The 12196-nt window shown below is 52.5% G+C and overlaps 1 protein-coding gene across 2 annotated transcripts in view; it reads left to right on the top strand.

The window, feature by feature from the left end:
• Positions 1 to 8084, top strand: part of ASIC2 (acid sensing ion channel subunit 2) — a 1129045-nt gene extending 1120961 nt beyond the window's left edge. For both annotated transcript variants that reach the window (XM_005583416.4, XM_005583418.4), the window contains exons 8-10: positions 3488 to 3567; positions 5127 to 5195; positions 7098 to 8084. In XM_005583416.4, coding sequence (XP_005583473.1) covers positions 3488 to 3567; positions 5127 to 5195; positions 7098 to 7199 — 251 coding nt within the window. In that variant the 3' untranslated portion in view covers positions 7200 to 8084. The remainder of the gene's footprint in view (positions 1 to 3487; positions 3568 to 5126; positions 5196 to 7097) is intronic.
• Positions 8085 to 12196: the final 4112 nt, after the last annotated feature.

Here is a 12196-nt window from a genome sequence, read left to right as displayed (position 1 = left end):
CAGGTGGATGGGAGGCAAGCAGACAGACACATAGCCCTGGAGGAGTCTAACCTTTTAATTTACTAACAATTGCTCCCTCTTTCCTTGCACTGCTCCTCTCCCAGAATGGAAAGGACCCCAGTGGGGTGGAATTTCAGGCCCAATTTATTCCCCAATCTTGGCTTCATTTTCCCCATCTATGCAATGAGGAGGGTCAGCCTAAAGGCCTCTGGGCCTCTCCAGCCCTGCACTCTTAGAATTCATGGTCTTCTGCCCCAGGTTGCAGTCAGGATCCTGGGGCCATGGAGAGGGGGAAGAGGTATCAGAAGGAGAGAAGGAGGGAAGGCCGAACTGTGGGTGGTCCCAGGTGGGACCTGGGAGGTAAGGGCCCTGATGGAGCTTCACCCCAAAAGCAACGTTGCTGCATCCAGAAGGCCAGGTGTTGTCCCCTGGACTGAGAGTCATTTGTCAAACACAAATGAAGGGTCACTCTCCACAGGTATCTACAAACCTGCTGCCACCCCATACAAGTTCGCATGAGCTCCCCGGCCCCAATGGCATATGATGGATACAGGGAGCTAATTTCCATCCTACCCCAGCCCAACCCAAAACTGACAAGACCCCTAAGAGTGCACAGTTAAAGGACTTGACTCTCGAGCGCTTCTCTCAGCTCTCACTCCCTCTCAAGAAAGGATCTGATGCCTGTGCCCCAGAAACAGAAATAGCTATTGTCTCCATGAGCTGAACCAGGTGACGTTAGCATTTTGGAAGGGGCAGATACCTACTACCTGGCTTCTCACACCAGCTATGAGAATATGGACAAGTAACTTTACCTTGCTGAACCTTAGGTTCCTCATCCGCAAGATGGGTTTAATAAAACCCACTTTATGAGCTTGTTGTGATGGTTAAATGTGATAAACCCCTAGCTCAGAAAAGGTCCATAAATAGTAGTTCCTGGCGCCTGGACAGTCACTATGCCAGGGACCCAGGGCTCAGCTGCTGTGTCCAAGGGCTGGCTAAGCATTTCTACACTTTCTCCAGGAGGCTGGGGACTCCCCACCACAGCTCGGTCCCAGCTGGGTTAAAGTGGCTGTCACTCAGCCTCAGAAGTCATTGTGACCAAAGGTACTGAGCCAAGAGACTCATGCCCTTGGCCCCACCAGAAACATAGACCGCTCACTCACCCCTGTGCTGGCCTTGCCCTTTATTTCCATAAAGAGGACCCAGGACAGGCCTCTTCCTACCCCCTGCCCTCCCCCAGCATAGGCTCACAGTCTTCCTCTCTCTCTCTGCTCTCTCTATGTGTGTCTCTTTCTTTCTCTCTCTCTCTCTCACACACACACACACAGAGAGAGAGAGAGAGAGAGAGAGAGACATAGAGAGCAAGAAGGGCCTGAGCTCTGAATCTGTCGTGTCTGCATCAGATATGAGCTTGTTCCCAGCATCGATCGTGTTCCCACCCAGAATAGCCGGCTGAGGAGCTCATGCTGCCATCTGGACCTCCTGTGATGAGAGCGTGTGCCGCTTGCAAACCCTCAGTCATCAGGCCCTTCTCTCAACACCGCATGGCCCTTTCTCACCTCCTGGTGTCCATGCACATGCACGCTACACAGCGTTCACACTACCCACAGTGTACCCCACCCCGGTCTGCACACACACACACCAAACCTACAGGTTCATGCACCCACGGTGGTCCAGGACCACACACACAAATGCATACCTCTACAGCCCCACGTGCCAATCCCACAGCTCCAGAGACACACCCATGCACACAGCCCCCACACGGCCCCATATACACACACAAGCACACCCACACTACACATGCTCTACACACTCAGACACACTCTGCTCACCTCCACAGACCCACACTCACACACACTTAGACACACTCAGAGTGCCTAAAATAGACAGGGAGAGCCACCTACATAAAACCATGGACAGCCAGACCTCCTGCCTGCTTTTATACAAATACGTGCACACACCCTGGACCCTGGCACATATCCCGCACTCTACCACTACAGACTCACACTGCACATGCACATCACACGCCTCCCACCTGACATACATATCCATTAGAACACAGTCCCCAAGAAACCTCCATTAAAGACATGAGAGGAAGCGGTGATGGGAAAGGAATGAGGGAGAGCTTTTTGAGCCATTTTGAGCCCAGCACCAAGTTCCACTGGGAAGAGCCCTCTCCCCACTATCTCTGTGGTTCACCTGAGCACACGGACGTGGGACCCCACCCAGCCATAAGCTGAGAAGGAGTGGGGCAGATCTGCCCACCAGAGAGTTCTCAGGCCAAGAGGTCAACCTGGCATCTCCAAGAGAACTGACCAGCCACCCCGAACTCTGCCCCCCAACCCCAATTCCTGCCCCTCTTTCCAGAGACCGAGAGTCTTAGAGATTATGGCTAGAAAGAACTTCACAGTTCATCTCATCCAATCCCCTCCATCCTGCCACCACCACCAAATGTCCTTTGGAGGCAAAGCTCCTCAGAAGGTCAAGGCTTATGAAAGCTACACAACCAGTTGGTGGCCACTCTGTGGACTCAGAGCCTCAGAGCCCTCGGCTCTGCCACACTGCCTCTGCAGCAAAGCATCTTAAGCTTTTGGGGACTCAGGACCCCTGTTAGAAACTGATAATAGCTATGGACTCTCCTGCTACAAATGCCCAAGCACACACATTTCACATTCAATTTCAGGAGAGTCTCCAGCCATCTGAAGTACTCCCAGGACAGTGGTTCTCAAACTCTGGTGGGCCTGAGAACACACCTCACCTCCAGCAGAAACTTAAAAATCCTGACATCCAGACCCCAACCCCAGAGGCTCTGATTCTATTGGCCTAGGTATATCCAGGCAGCAACACTGATTACAGTTCTTCCAGGAGAGTTGGATGCAGGGGGATCTGAAGACAAATCCAGAAAAACTTTGAACAACGGGGGCCTATAAACCCCAGAGTAAGAACCTCAGCTCTAGAAAGAGTCAAAATTGCACACTAACTTTTGGATGGGGGAGAAAGGAGACACCTATGACCTTATCCCAAGGGTGGGAGGTGCCCCAAGGTGGCCCTGAAGCCCATGCCGTGATTGGATTGGTGGGGGGGCATCTCCTCCCAAGACTCCCACCCAGGGCGCCTGCCACCAGTCCACACACATCCTAGCTCTCTATTCTCCCTATTCCCAGCCCAGAGTCAAAGCAGGACCCAATCCGTGTGGTTCTGAGTGTACCTGAACAACTCCATTAGCACTGTGGATCATGAGATCTAGTCTAAGCCCTTCCAATAAGCCATCAGCTTAGTCCCTGACCCCACTGAATGCTGAAAAACAGTAGCTCTCAGAGATGTGCAGTGAGGGAAGGAGCTGCCAAAGGCCTGGACCTCCCACAACAAGGCCCAGGCTCCCCGTGGAGGGGGCGCCATTCAGAAGGTCTGGGTTGCATTTCAGTCTGTTCACCCTTCCTGGAAGCTGCATAAAAGCAAAGCTTTGGTCTTTTCCCTCTCTCTCCAGGTGATATTGGTGGTCAGATGGGATTGTTCATTGGTGCTAGTATCCTTACAATACTAGAGCTCTTTGATTATATTTATGAGGTAAGAGTTGGGATTCCCTGCAGGGAAATGACCGCTTGCTGGTGCCCTCATCGTGCCCCAGGTTCAGAAACACGGTAGAAGGAAGGCGGTGCCTCTCTCCATGCAGAGTCTGCTTCCCCTCCTGTCCACTGATAGAGTCGATCACTGAAGCCCAGGCACCGTGGGGCAAGGGGATGGGAGTTTTTTGGGGGGCGGTGGATATAAGAGAAACACAGGCCTATCCTCTGGGAGCTGGAACAGCACTGGGCCATCTACACTGGCAGGGAAGGATGGGGAGGGATGAGCGGAAGTTAGGCCAGACTGTGCTGAGGCCAGCTCCGAGCCCCTCCTGAAGCTGGGCTGGAGGTGGTGGCTTCATCCATGGGCATGTCCACACCTGCACACATACTCCCCCCACACACACACCTGCCCTGTAGGTGGCCCATCGCCTGAGTCATGTTCTCCATGGCCCAGCCAGTCTTAGGGAAGGGGCACTTCCCAGCAGTCCTCACCAATCCTGAGCAAGAAGACAGCAGGGCACGCCAGCCGCCCTGGCTGCTAACCGTCTGGGGAGATGTCTTCCTCAAGAAATGACTGGAACGAGGCCTCTGAAAGCTTCTCTGGCACTGAGGGTTCCTGGAGCTGGTCAGCCTTCTCACCTGCATCTCTCTGAGAGCGAGCCTGTGGATGCCACTATCCCAGGCTCTGCTTTGACAGGTGTTCCCTTGGAGGCCTCCATCCCCTTGGCTGTGAGATGGGCAATGCACTTCACCTCCAACATGCGCCCCTGAAAAAGGCAATGGCTCCAGAACTTCCAAGGAATGCCTGGACCTATGAAGTCCCCCAAACCGGAGCAGTAGACAGGAGCCTGCAGAACCATGTTCTGCCTCTCACAGGGGGCTGTTCGTGACCAAAGGCTGCTCGGAACCACAGTGGGGACCTGTCGTGCCCCAGTGACCAGGCTTCTCTGGAGAATCTCGTGCCTCTCAGCACAGTGACTCCAAAACCACATCAGTTCCCATGGCCAGATTTTTTTCTGCCTTGTTTATTGACCTTCGTGAAAAACTGTACGCAGTTATGGCAATTGAATCACACCAGGTAACAGATTTAAGAACTATGCTTTATTGCTAGGAGTAAAACGTCATGAACTCAGGCATGTCTAGGTCTTCTGAATTGTGTGCAGTGTCAGGCCTAGACACTGAATAATAATCTTGTCCCCCAGCCCCAGCCACAGAAAGGGGGTCCCAGGCTGCTCCTGAGGACAGACAGGGAGCCAGTGTACCAGCACACACCACTTACTAACACTCACCAGCCACAAAGACAGCAGTCCACGCTGTGAAGCAGGGCCCGCCATTACCTCTTCCAAGCTCCATCTCCTGCAACAAAATCCCATTTCAGCCGAAAGGCTGGGTTTAGACAGACAGGCACCTGGAGCTGGCTGCCAGGCTGGGCTTGTGCTACAGTATGTCCAGCCACAGCCCCGGCAGCTGCCAGCCCCAGCAGGGCCCCATGGAGGGAGGTCCCTTCTATCTCCACACCCTCCTCGCAGCCTGACCAACCCCTTCCTGCTTTTCTTACAGCTGATCAAAGAGAAGCTATTAGACCTGCTTGGCAAAGAGGAGGACGAAGGGAGCCACGATGAGAATGTGGTAAGAGCAGCTCACTGATTGGAAGTTGCTCTGCTGCTCTGGCTTGTACCAGCAGTAGGAAACCAGATACTGGGGCCGGGCAGGAAAGATGTGACTCACTGCACACCTTACCATGGCTTGGGACATGCTGTCACTTCCCAAATCCAAGGACACTCCAGCTGAGCCTCGAGCCTCTCTCTGAGACTCATCCCAGAAGCCAGTATGGATGCAGCAGACACCAGGAGGTGCTTCCAAGTGTAGGACCTGCCTGGCCCAATCCAGCTTCTCTCAGGCAGACAGCTGCTCCCCTCATCTCACAGCAGGGGGAGAAGTGGACAGGCTCTGTACGTCTATTCCTTTATTCCCCAGTAGTGGCAAAGTACAAGCAGAGCATCACTGGCTCTCCATCCCGTTCAAAACGGACAGAGTATGGAGCCCCATGAAGTTGGAAGTAGCAATAGTGCCCATTATAGCTACTGACTATCGTGTGCCTGGTACGTGTCAGGCACTTTGTATCTGAGGCAGTCGAGGCCCAGAGACCAAAGTCCCACAGCTGCTGAGTGTCAGAGCTGCCCTCCAAGCACTTCTAACCACTGCCCTACTCTGCCTCTTTCCTATAGCCCGAGGGGCAGCCCCTCTATGGCTGTTTGTCATTCTCCTTCCCAAACTCAGTCTACTCCTGGGCTCAGGCCTTGGCTGATGGGTGCAGATGTTGCCGGCTTTCCCCATCCAGCCTTGTGCCCCAAATCAGCACCTCCAGCCCTGGAAAATGGTGCCCACTGAGTGACCACCACCCACTTAATATCAACAAATCCAAAATGGACCCCAGCCCCTTCCCCCTATATGGATTCCATTTCTGTTTCACACACTGTCTACAAATCTTGCTTTGATTCTCTGGTCCCCTGCAACCTCTGTGGAACAGAAAGTGGGGAGGGGAAGGGCAGTGTGGAAGGGGCCCCGGTCTGGCCTCAGCTGGCCTGGCTGGATCCCAAGGCTCCGGCTTCCTGGCTGTGTGCCTGGGGGCAAGTTACATATTTAACCTCTCTAAGCATCTGCATCAGATCAGACCGCAGGGGGCTGTCACCTGAGTTAAGTGAGATCCTGCCGGCAAAGCAGTCAGCACAGCACTTAGTTTATAGTAGGTGCTTAGACAGTGGTTCCCTTTGCACCCTCAGAGCCCCCCTTGCTTCAGAAGGTCTCAGTGCCACGGCCTCTTCTCCATCCTGTTCCTCTTCCCCTAGTTGTGGCCCCATCAAATCTTCCCCAAATTCCTGGCACAGCCTCCTGGCTAGCCGTCCCTGCTCCAATCCCTCTCAGCCTCCCACCCACCGCAGCCTGGAAACCACCCTGGAGATTCATGTGTGGCCAGCTCGGCCCCTCCCTGCTTAGGGACCCACGGCTATGTTTCTCTGGGTCCAGCCTAACCCTAAAAGTCCTTGGGGACTGACCCAAGGACTGACCAGCTCTGGTTCTGAGCTCTAAGGCCTTCTACCCTTCCTGCTTGGCCTCAGCCATGGGTCCTTCCTGCCCCAGGCCTAGCCACGGGCTGTACTTCCTGCACCATAGCCCCAAGGGAGGCCCCCAGGGGAGAGGTCAGGACTCAGGACCATCCAGCCCCAAAGCTAGAGACCACACAGATATAGGTCCAGTTACATGAAGGGCACCTCTAGGAGGGATCAAACCAACTGCCGATCAAACCAGGGAGCCTTCTCACTGCCGTAGCGGGCGCCCAAGTGTGCAATGGTAAGGATTCCATTCAGCCTCATGCCCCCAAGATGGTAAACCAGCCTGTCAGATGTCTGGAGCAGGAGCAGCCCAGAAGTGGGGAGCACCTTCCCCAGGGCCTAGGCTGGGCAGCTGGTGGCATCACAGTGAAGTTTTGCTGAGCGAATAATAAACTCCCACCAAACCTTTCCCTTCCAGAGTACTTGTGACACAATGCCAAACCACTCTGAAACCATCAGCCACACTGTGAACGTGCCCCTGCAGACGGCCCTGGGGACCTTGGAGGAGATTGCCTGCTGACACCCCTCGAGCCACCCGGCACCCCCTCCAAACAGACCTTGAGGCCCAAGACCAGGACAAGGAAGAGCAAGCTCAGGTGGAATGGCCCCTGATGCTGGAAAGAAGCAAGAGCCCCCTATGCACACATTGCAGACTAGCTGCCTAGACCTCGCTCCGGCCACGTCCAACACGACGCGTCCTTGGGCCCCGCCGTGCGTCCCTCTTAGGAGAGATGAGTCACACTCTGGAACTGTCCAAGAACGAACCTGCCATCACATCTCACTGCCAGATGTATAAAGCACCTGCATGCTCAGACTTCTTATGGCGCCACCTCCACGTCTGTCTTGTACATGACATTCCTCCACGCGGTTTCCAGTGTCCACACCGCTGCCCGTGCAGTGGGACCAGATTCCAGGTCCAAAGTCACCATGAGGCCACCCTGGAATCAGAACTGCACAATCAAGAGGGAACCCGTGGGACTCTCTGCTACATTCAGTTCTTGTGTCGTTTGTGAAGGTTCTTAACCTGCCCACAAACCCTCTTTTCCCCAAGCTGGCCCATGGGGCTTTGGCGCCTAAGGTGACCTGTGCCAACCTCCCTCCCGCCCCAGAGCCTGTGAAGGCGGCACAGCAGCCAGCGGGCGGGGGGCTCATATGTTCACCCATGGTGGCCATGTCGTTCTTCTCTCCCTGTGACACAGCTTGTACAGTCTGATTCTTTTTATCTGGGATAGGGGGACTTTTATGTTTGTCCGATGGAGATTTGTTTTGTTTTGCTTCGTTTTATGCTTTTTTTTTTTTTTTTAGTTTTGATGTTCTGAGGTTTGGTTTGGTTTCTCCATTTTCTTTGGCGTTTATTTATTCGTGCTTCAAATCACAGTCATATTAAAAGCTGGTCTTGTGGAAATGGCTGAGTTATTTCTGCCTTTTCTCCACATCCAAGTCTCTCTCCCTCCAGGGCCTAGGAAAGGCCTGCCAGGTCAAAACTGCAGACTGTGTATCTGGAAAGTTTTATGCAACGACACTTACCTTTACAAACTGTGCATACTCTATATGTTTACTCTAAATTTTTTTAATGATTGCTCACAACCTTGTAAATGTCTTCGAGTGCCACTGATGGGCCACAGCCCGCGTTCTGAAGGAGGCTGCCCTGGACCATAATCACGTGACCTGGAGAACGCTGCCCAGACATGGAAACCATCAAGGAGGACTTTGTGTCCCCCTGTGATCTGTCTGCTACCTTGACCCCTTCTGACCCCGTCGGTGAATTTGGGCTGGACACAGGCCCCAGCATGGCCTCCCTCCCACACACAAGCCTTCCTGGCCTCCCCACCCCCAGCAAACCGACCTGCCTTGCCCCCCAGAGGTCACACTGGCACTCTGCCTTGCCCCCCAGAGGTCACACTGGCACTCTGCCTTGCTCCCCATGACTTCTTAGAGGTGGAATGAGAGGTTGGGAGGTGCCTTTTGGTGTTATGGGTGTAGGGCATGCCCTTTTCAGCCTCCAGGTGTGAAAGAGAGTTTCCTGTTCAGGCAGAATCCTCATCCTTAGCACCATGCTGGTTCCATAGCAGCAGTTCCTTTAACCTAATCTTTTACTTTCCCTCCCAGCCCTCACCACTCCCAACTCAAAGTCTCTCCTCAAGCAGTGAAGAAAGGTCTAATGTGGCTGTGCCTTTCCCCTCACGCACAGGTGCTCAGAAAGCACTGGCTAGACCAGAGGTTCAGGGTTCTGGTCCCGTTCTGCCATCCAACCTCCCTGTCTGTCTCTCCTTCGTGACCCACTAACACAGGAAAAGTTACTTGCCCAATGTGACAAATGGAAGAGTCTCCCACCGGGAGTTACGAGCCCTGGCCCCACGGCCTTCTTCTCTCGGTAGCTGTGTGACAGTGGGTGAGACCATGCACCTCTCCGGGCACAGCTCGTTAATTTTTGGATGAAGATAGTACCTTACCTGTGTGAAGGGAAGATGCAGGAGCAGATGATCTCCGGAGACTCAAAGTGCCATAACAGCACCTGCCTCCCTGCCCAGTGGGATGCTCACGCCCAAGCATGGCCAGGAGCTGGCAGTCCTGGGGGCTGCAGAAGGCAGCTGGGACAGAGCACCCCTGTGATAGCTCCTCCCAAGCATTCTCCCAGATGGGGCTGCCAGCTGTCAGCCAAGCTAGGTTTTATTCTTAAAGAGTGTGAAGTTGCCAGAAAGGGTCTTGTGTGGTTTTCTATCACTGCCATTGCAAATAACTACTACTTTCGTGGCTTAAAACAACACAAATCTTATAGTTCTATAGGTCAAAAGTCTGACACAGGTCTCACTGGGCTAAAACCCAGTGCCAGCAAGGCTGTGTTTCTTTCTGGAAGTTCTACAGGAGACTCTGTTTCCTTGCTTTTTCCAGCTTCTAGAGGTTGCCCACATTCCTTGGCTTGCAACCCCTTCCTCCATCTTCAAAGCCAGCCATGACGGGTTAAGTCCTTCTCCTGTCATAAATCCACACAGGCACATCTCCCTCTAACCGTGACTTCTCTCCTGCTTCCCTCTTCCATTTGTAAAGAACACTTTTTCTTTTTTTAGACAGAGTCTCGCTCTGTCACCCAGGCTGGAGTGCAGTGACATGATCTCAGCTCATATTCAAGCTCCCATATTCTACCTCCCATATTCAAGCAATTCTCCTGCCTCAGCTTCCCAAGTAGCTGGGATTACAGTCATCCACCACCATGCCCATCTAGCTTTTGTATTTTTAGCAGAGATGGGATTTCTCCATGTTGGCCAGGCTGGTCTCAAACTCCTGATCTCAAGTGATCTGCCCACCTCAGCCTCCCAAAGTGCTGGGATTACAGGTGTGAGCCCCCATGCCCAGCCTTTAAAGAACCCTTTTGATGACACTGGACCTACTGCATAATCCAGGATAACCTTCCCATTTTTGGGATTATTAAATTAACCACCTCTTCAAGGCCTCTTTTACAATGTAAGGTCACATATTCACAGGTTCCAGGGATTAGAATAGGGACATCTTTGGGGGACATTACTCTGCCTACCACAGGCCCACAGGCCTGCTGGATCAGGTAGCTTAATGTCCTCATTTTCCAATTGAGCAGACTCTCAAGGGGAGAGGAGGGCCTGGCCTAGGGTCACATAGTGAGTTAGTGGCAGTGCCAAAGCTATACCGCTAAGCTCCGAGGTTCACAATTCCATTTGCAGACCCACCAAGGTGACTCACGTTAAACAAGAAGGACTGACAGTGACCAGTTTTCCATACTGGGCCAGAGTGTCAAAGTCCCTCTCCTGAGACAAACTCACCCATGATTACATCAGGCTGGAAAACGTCCTGCTGGTATCTACACTGTCAGATGCAGAAGAACAGGGATCCAGAGGCTGGCCTTGGACCGCTCCTACCAGGGACAGGAACCAAATGAAATGACTGTTCAATTAGTCGGGAGTCTCTCTGATGCTTCTGCCTCGTTCCGGTTTAGCAGCTTCATAAATTTTTTAAAAATCTATAGCTTAAATTACAATTTGAACTGCTTCATTGGATTTCTGGCTTCCTTTTCAGAAAAAAAAAAAAAATTAGATCCATTTGTGATACAGCAAAGAATATTTAGATGCATTTGGTTTGCTTCAGGGCTTACATATGTCTGCGCTCGTATGGATTTGAGGATTCTGGCTTTGTTCAGCTTAAACCAGGTCTATATTATTTACCTGTTTAAAGAAGAAAAAAAGGAAATTCAAGAGAGCAAATCAATAGCTAGCTACTGATTATTATTAATCGGCTGTTAACAAAAGACACAGTCTAAATTCGAGTGCGGGGGCGTGTTTTTATGATCCTTCCATCAAACAAGTAGCTGTTTGTGCAATCATTTCCTTAGCGTGGACCTGGGGAGGTCCAGTGGACAGGGGAGACTCAGGGAGTTGGCCCATTTTCAGGAGTGACCGAAAAGATGACACCAAGGCTAGGAATTTGGAGCAATCACAAGTCCAAGCCATAAGGTTGAATTCTCAGTGACTTCAGAGGATTGGATCAATCAATTAATCGATTGATTAATTAATTAATGGCACATGACCCCAGACACAGGATCTGGGGGATGTGCCGCAGCTGAAGAGAGAGTAATTGAGCCTCTGCTGTGAGCATCCATTGCCAGAGGGCTGGGCTAGTTGCTCGCACACTGTTGCTTTGTTGTTTTTGGCAGGGACAGGCTGGAGTTATTTTATTTTCCTCGTTCCAGCTTGAAGCTATTTTTGTGAGAGTTTTCACCACGAACGCTCCTAGTGAGAAGCTTGCAGAGCCACAAGCACTGATGGGGGGAGACCAGAGTCCACAGAGGGTCTCTGGAGAACGGCTCTTGCTGAGCTGGGAAGGAGGGTGTCGCAGGCAGGCCCTGCCCACAGGTGTGAGCCTGGTGGGTAATGTGTTCCCTCGGGTAAAGCTCAGCACAGCCCACCTGAGCCCACAGGCCCAAAGGAAACCTCTTCCTCCACAAGCTCAGAGATTTTTATTCAATTTTGGAACCAAACTGCATGGGGCTGAGGGCCTCCATGAGAACCCAACGAATCAGCTCCCATGTGACAAAGAAAAGCGAGCTCAGAGAGGGCAAGGAATTGCTAAGGCAGGGGGAGAGAATGCAGCCAGCCCTGACTGGCACACAGCCAGAGCAGACCCTCCACTGCACAGAGCAAGCTCTCTGGCATAACAGGGAAGGGGACAGGGGAAGAAAGAAGGGGCAATGCAGGAAGGGCACAGGTGCACGTGCCATGCCATTCTATGGATTGACTGCTACCTTGCCGGGCACTTGCGGTGAGGCAAGCAATTTCTAATCTGAGCAAGGAATACCGACAAGTAAACAGAAGACTGCAAAAGATGAATCTGGGTTTTTCAGTTGAAGGGAAGTGAGACAGCAGCATATGCGAAGCCCAGGAGGCTGCAGGAGGCACAGCTCAGGGGATTGCACACAGGTCCAGGAGAACCCAAGCAAAGACATGAAGGGAAAAATGTTCTGAACGACCACTGAGAGGTAGGCAGGTGCCG

Source organism: Macaca fascicularis, chromosome 16 (assembly GCF_037993035.2).
Source record: "Macaca fascicularis isolate 582-1 chromosome 16, T2T-MFA8v1.1".
In the NCBI taxonomy this organism is placed as follows: Eukaryota; Metazoa; Chordata; class Mammalia; order Primates; family Cercopithecidae; genus Macaca; species Macaca fascicularis.
Note: the sequence above shows the minus strand (reverse complement) of the source record. Positions and strands in the feature narration are given on the sequence as shown.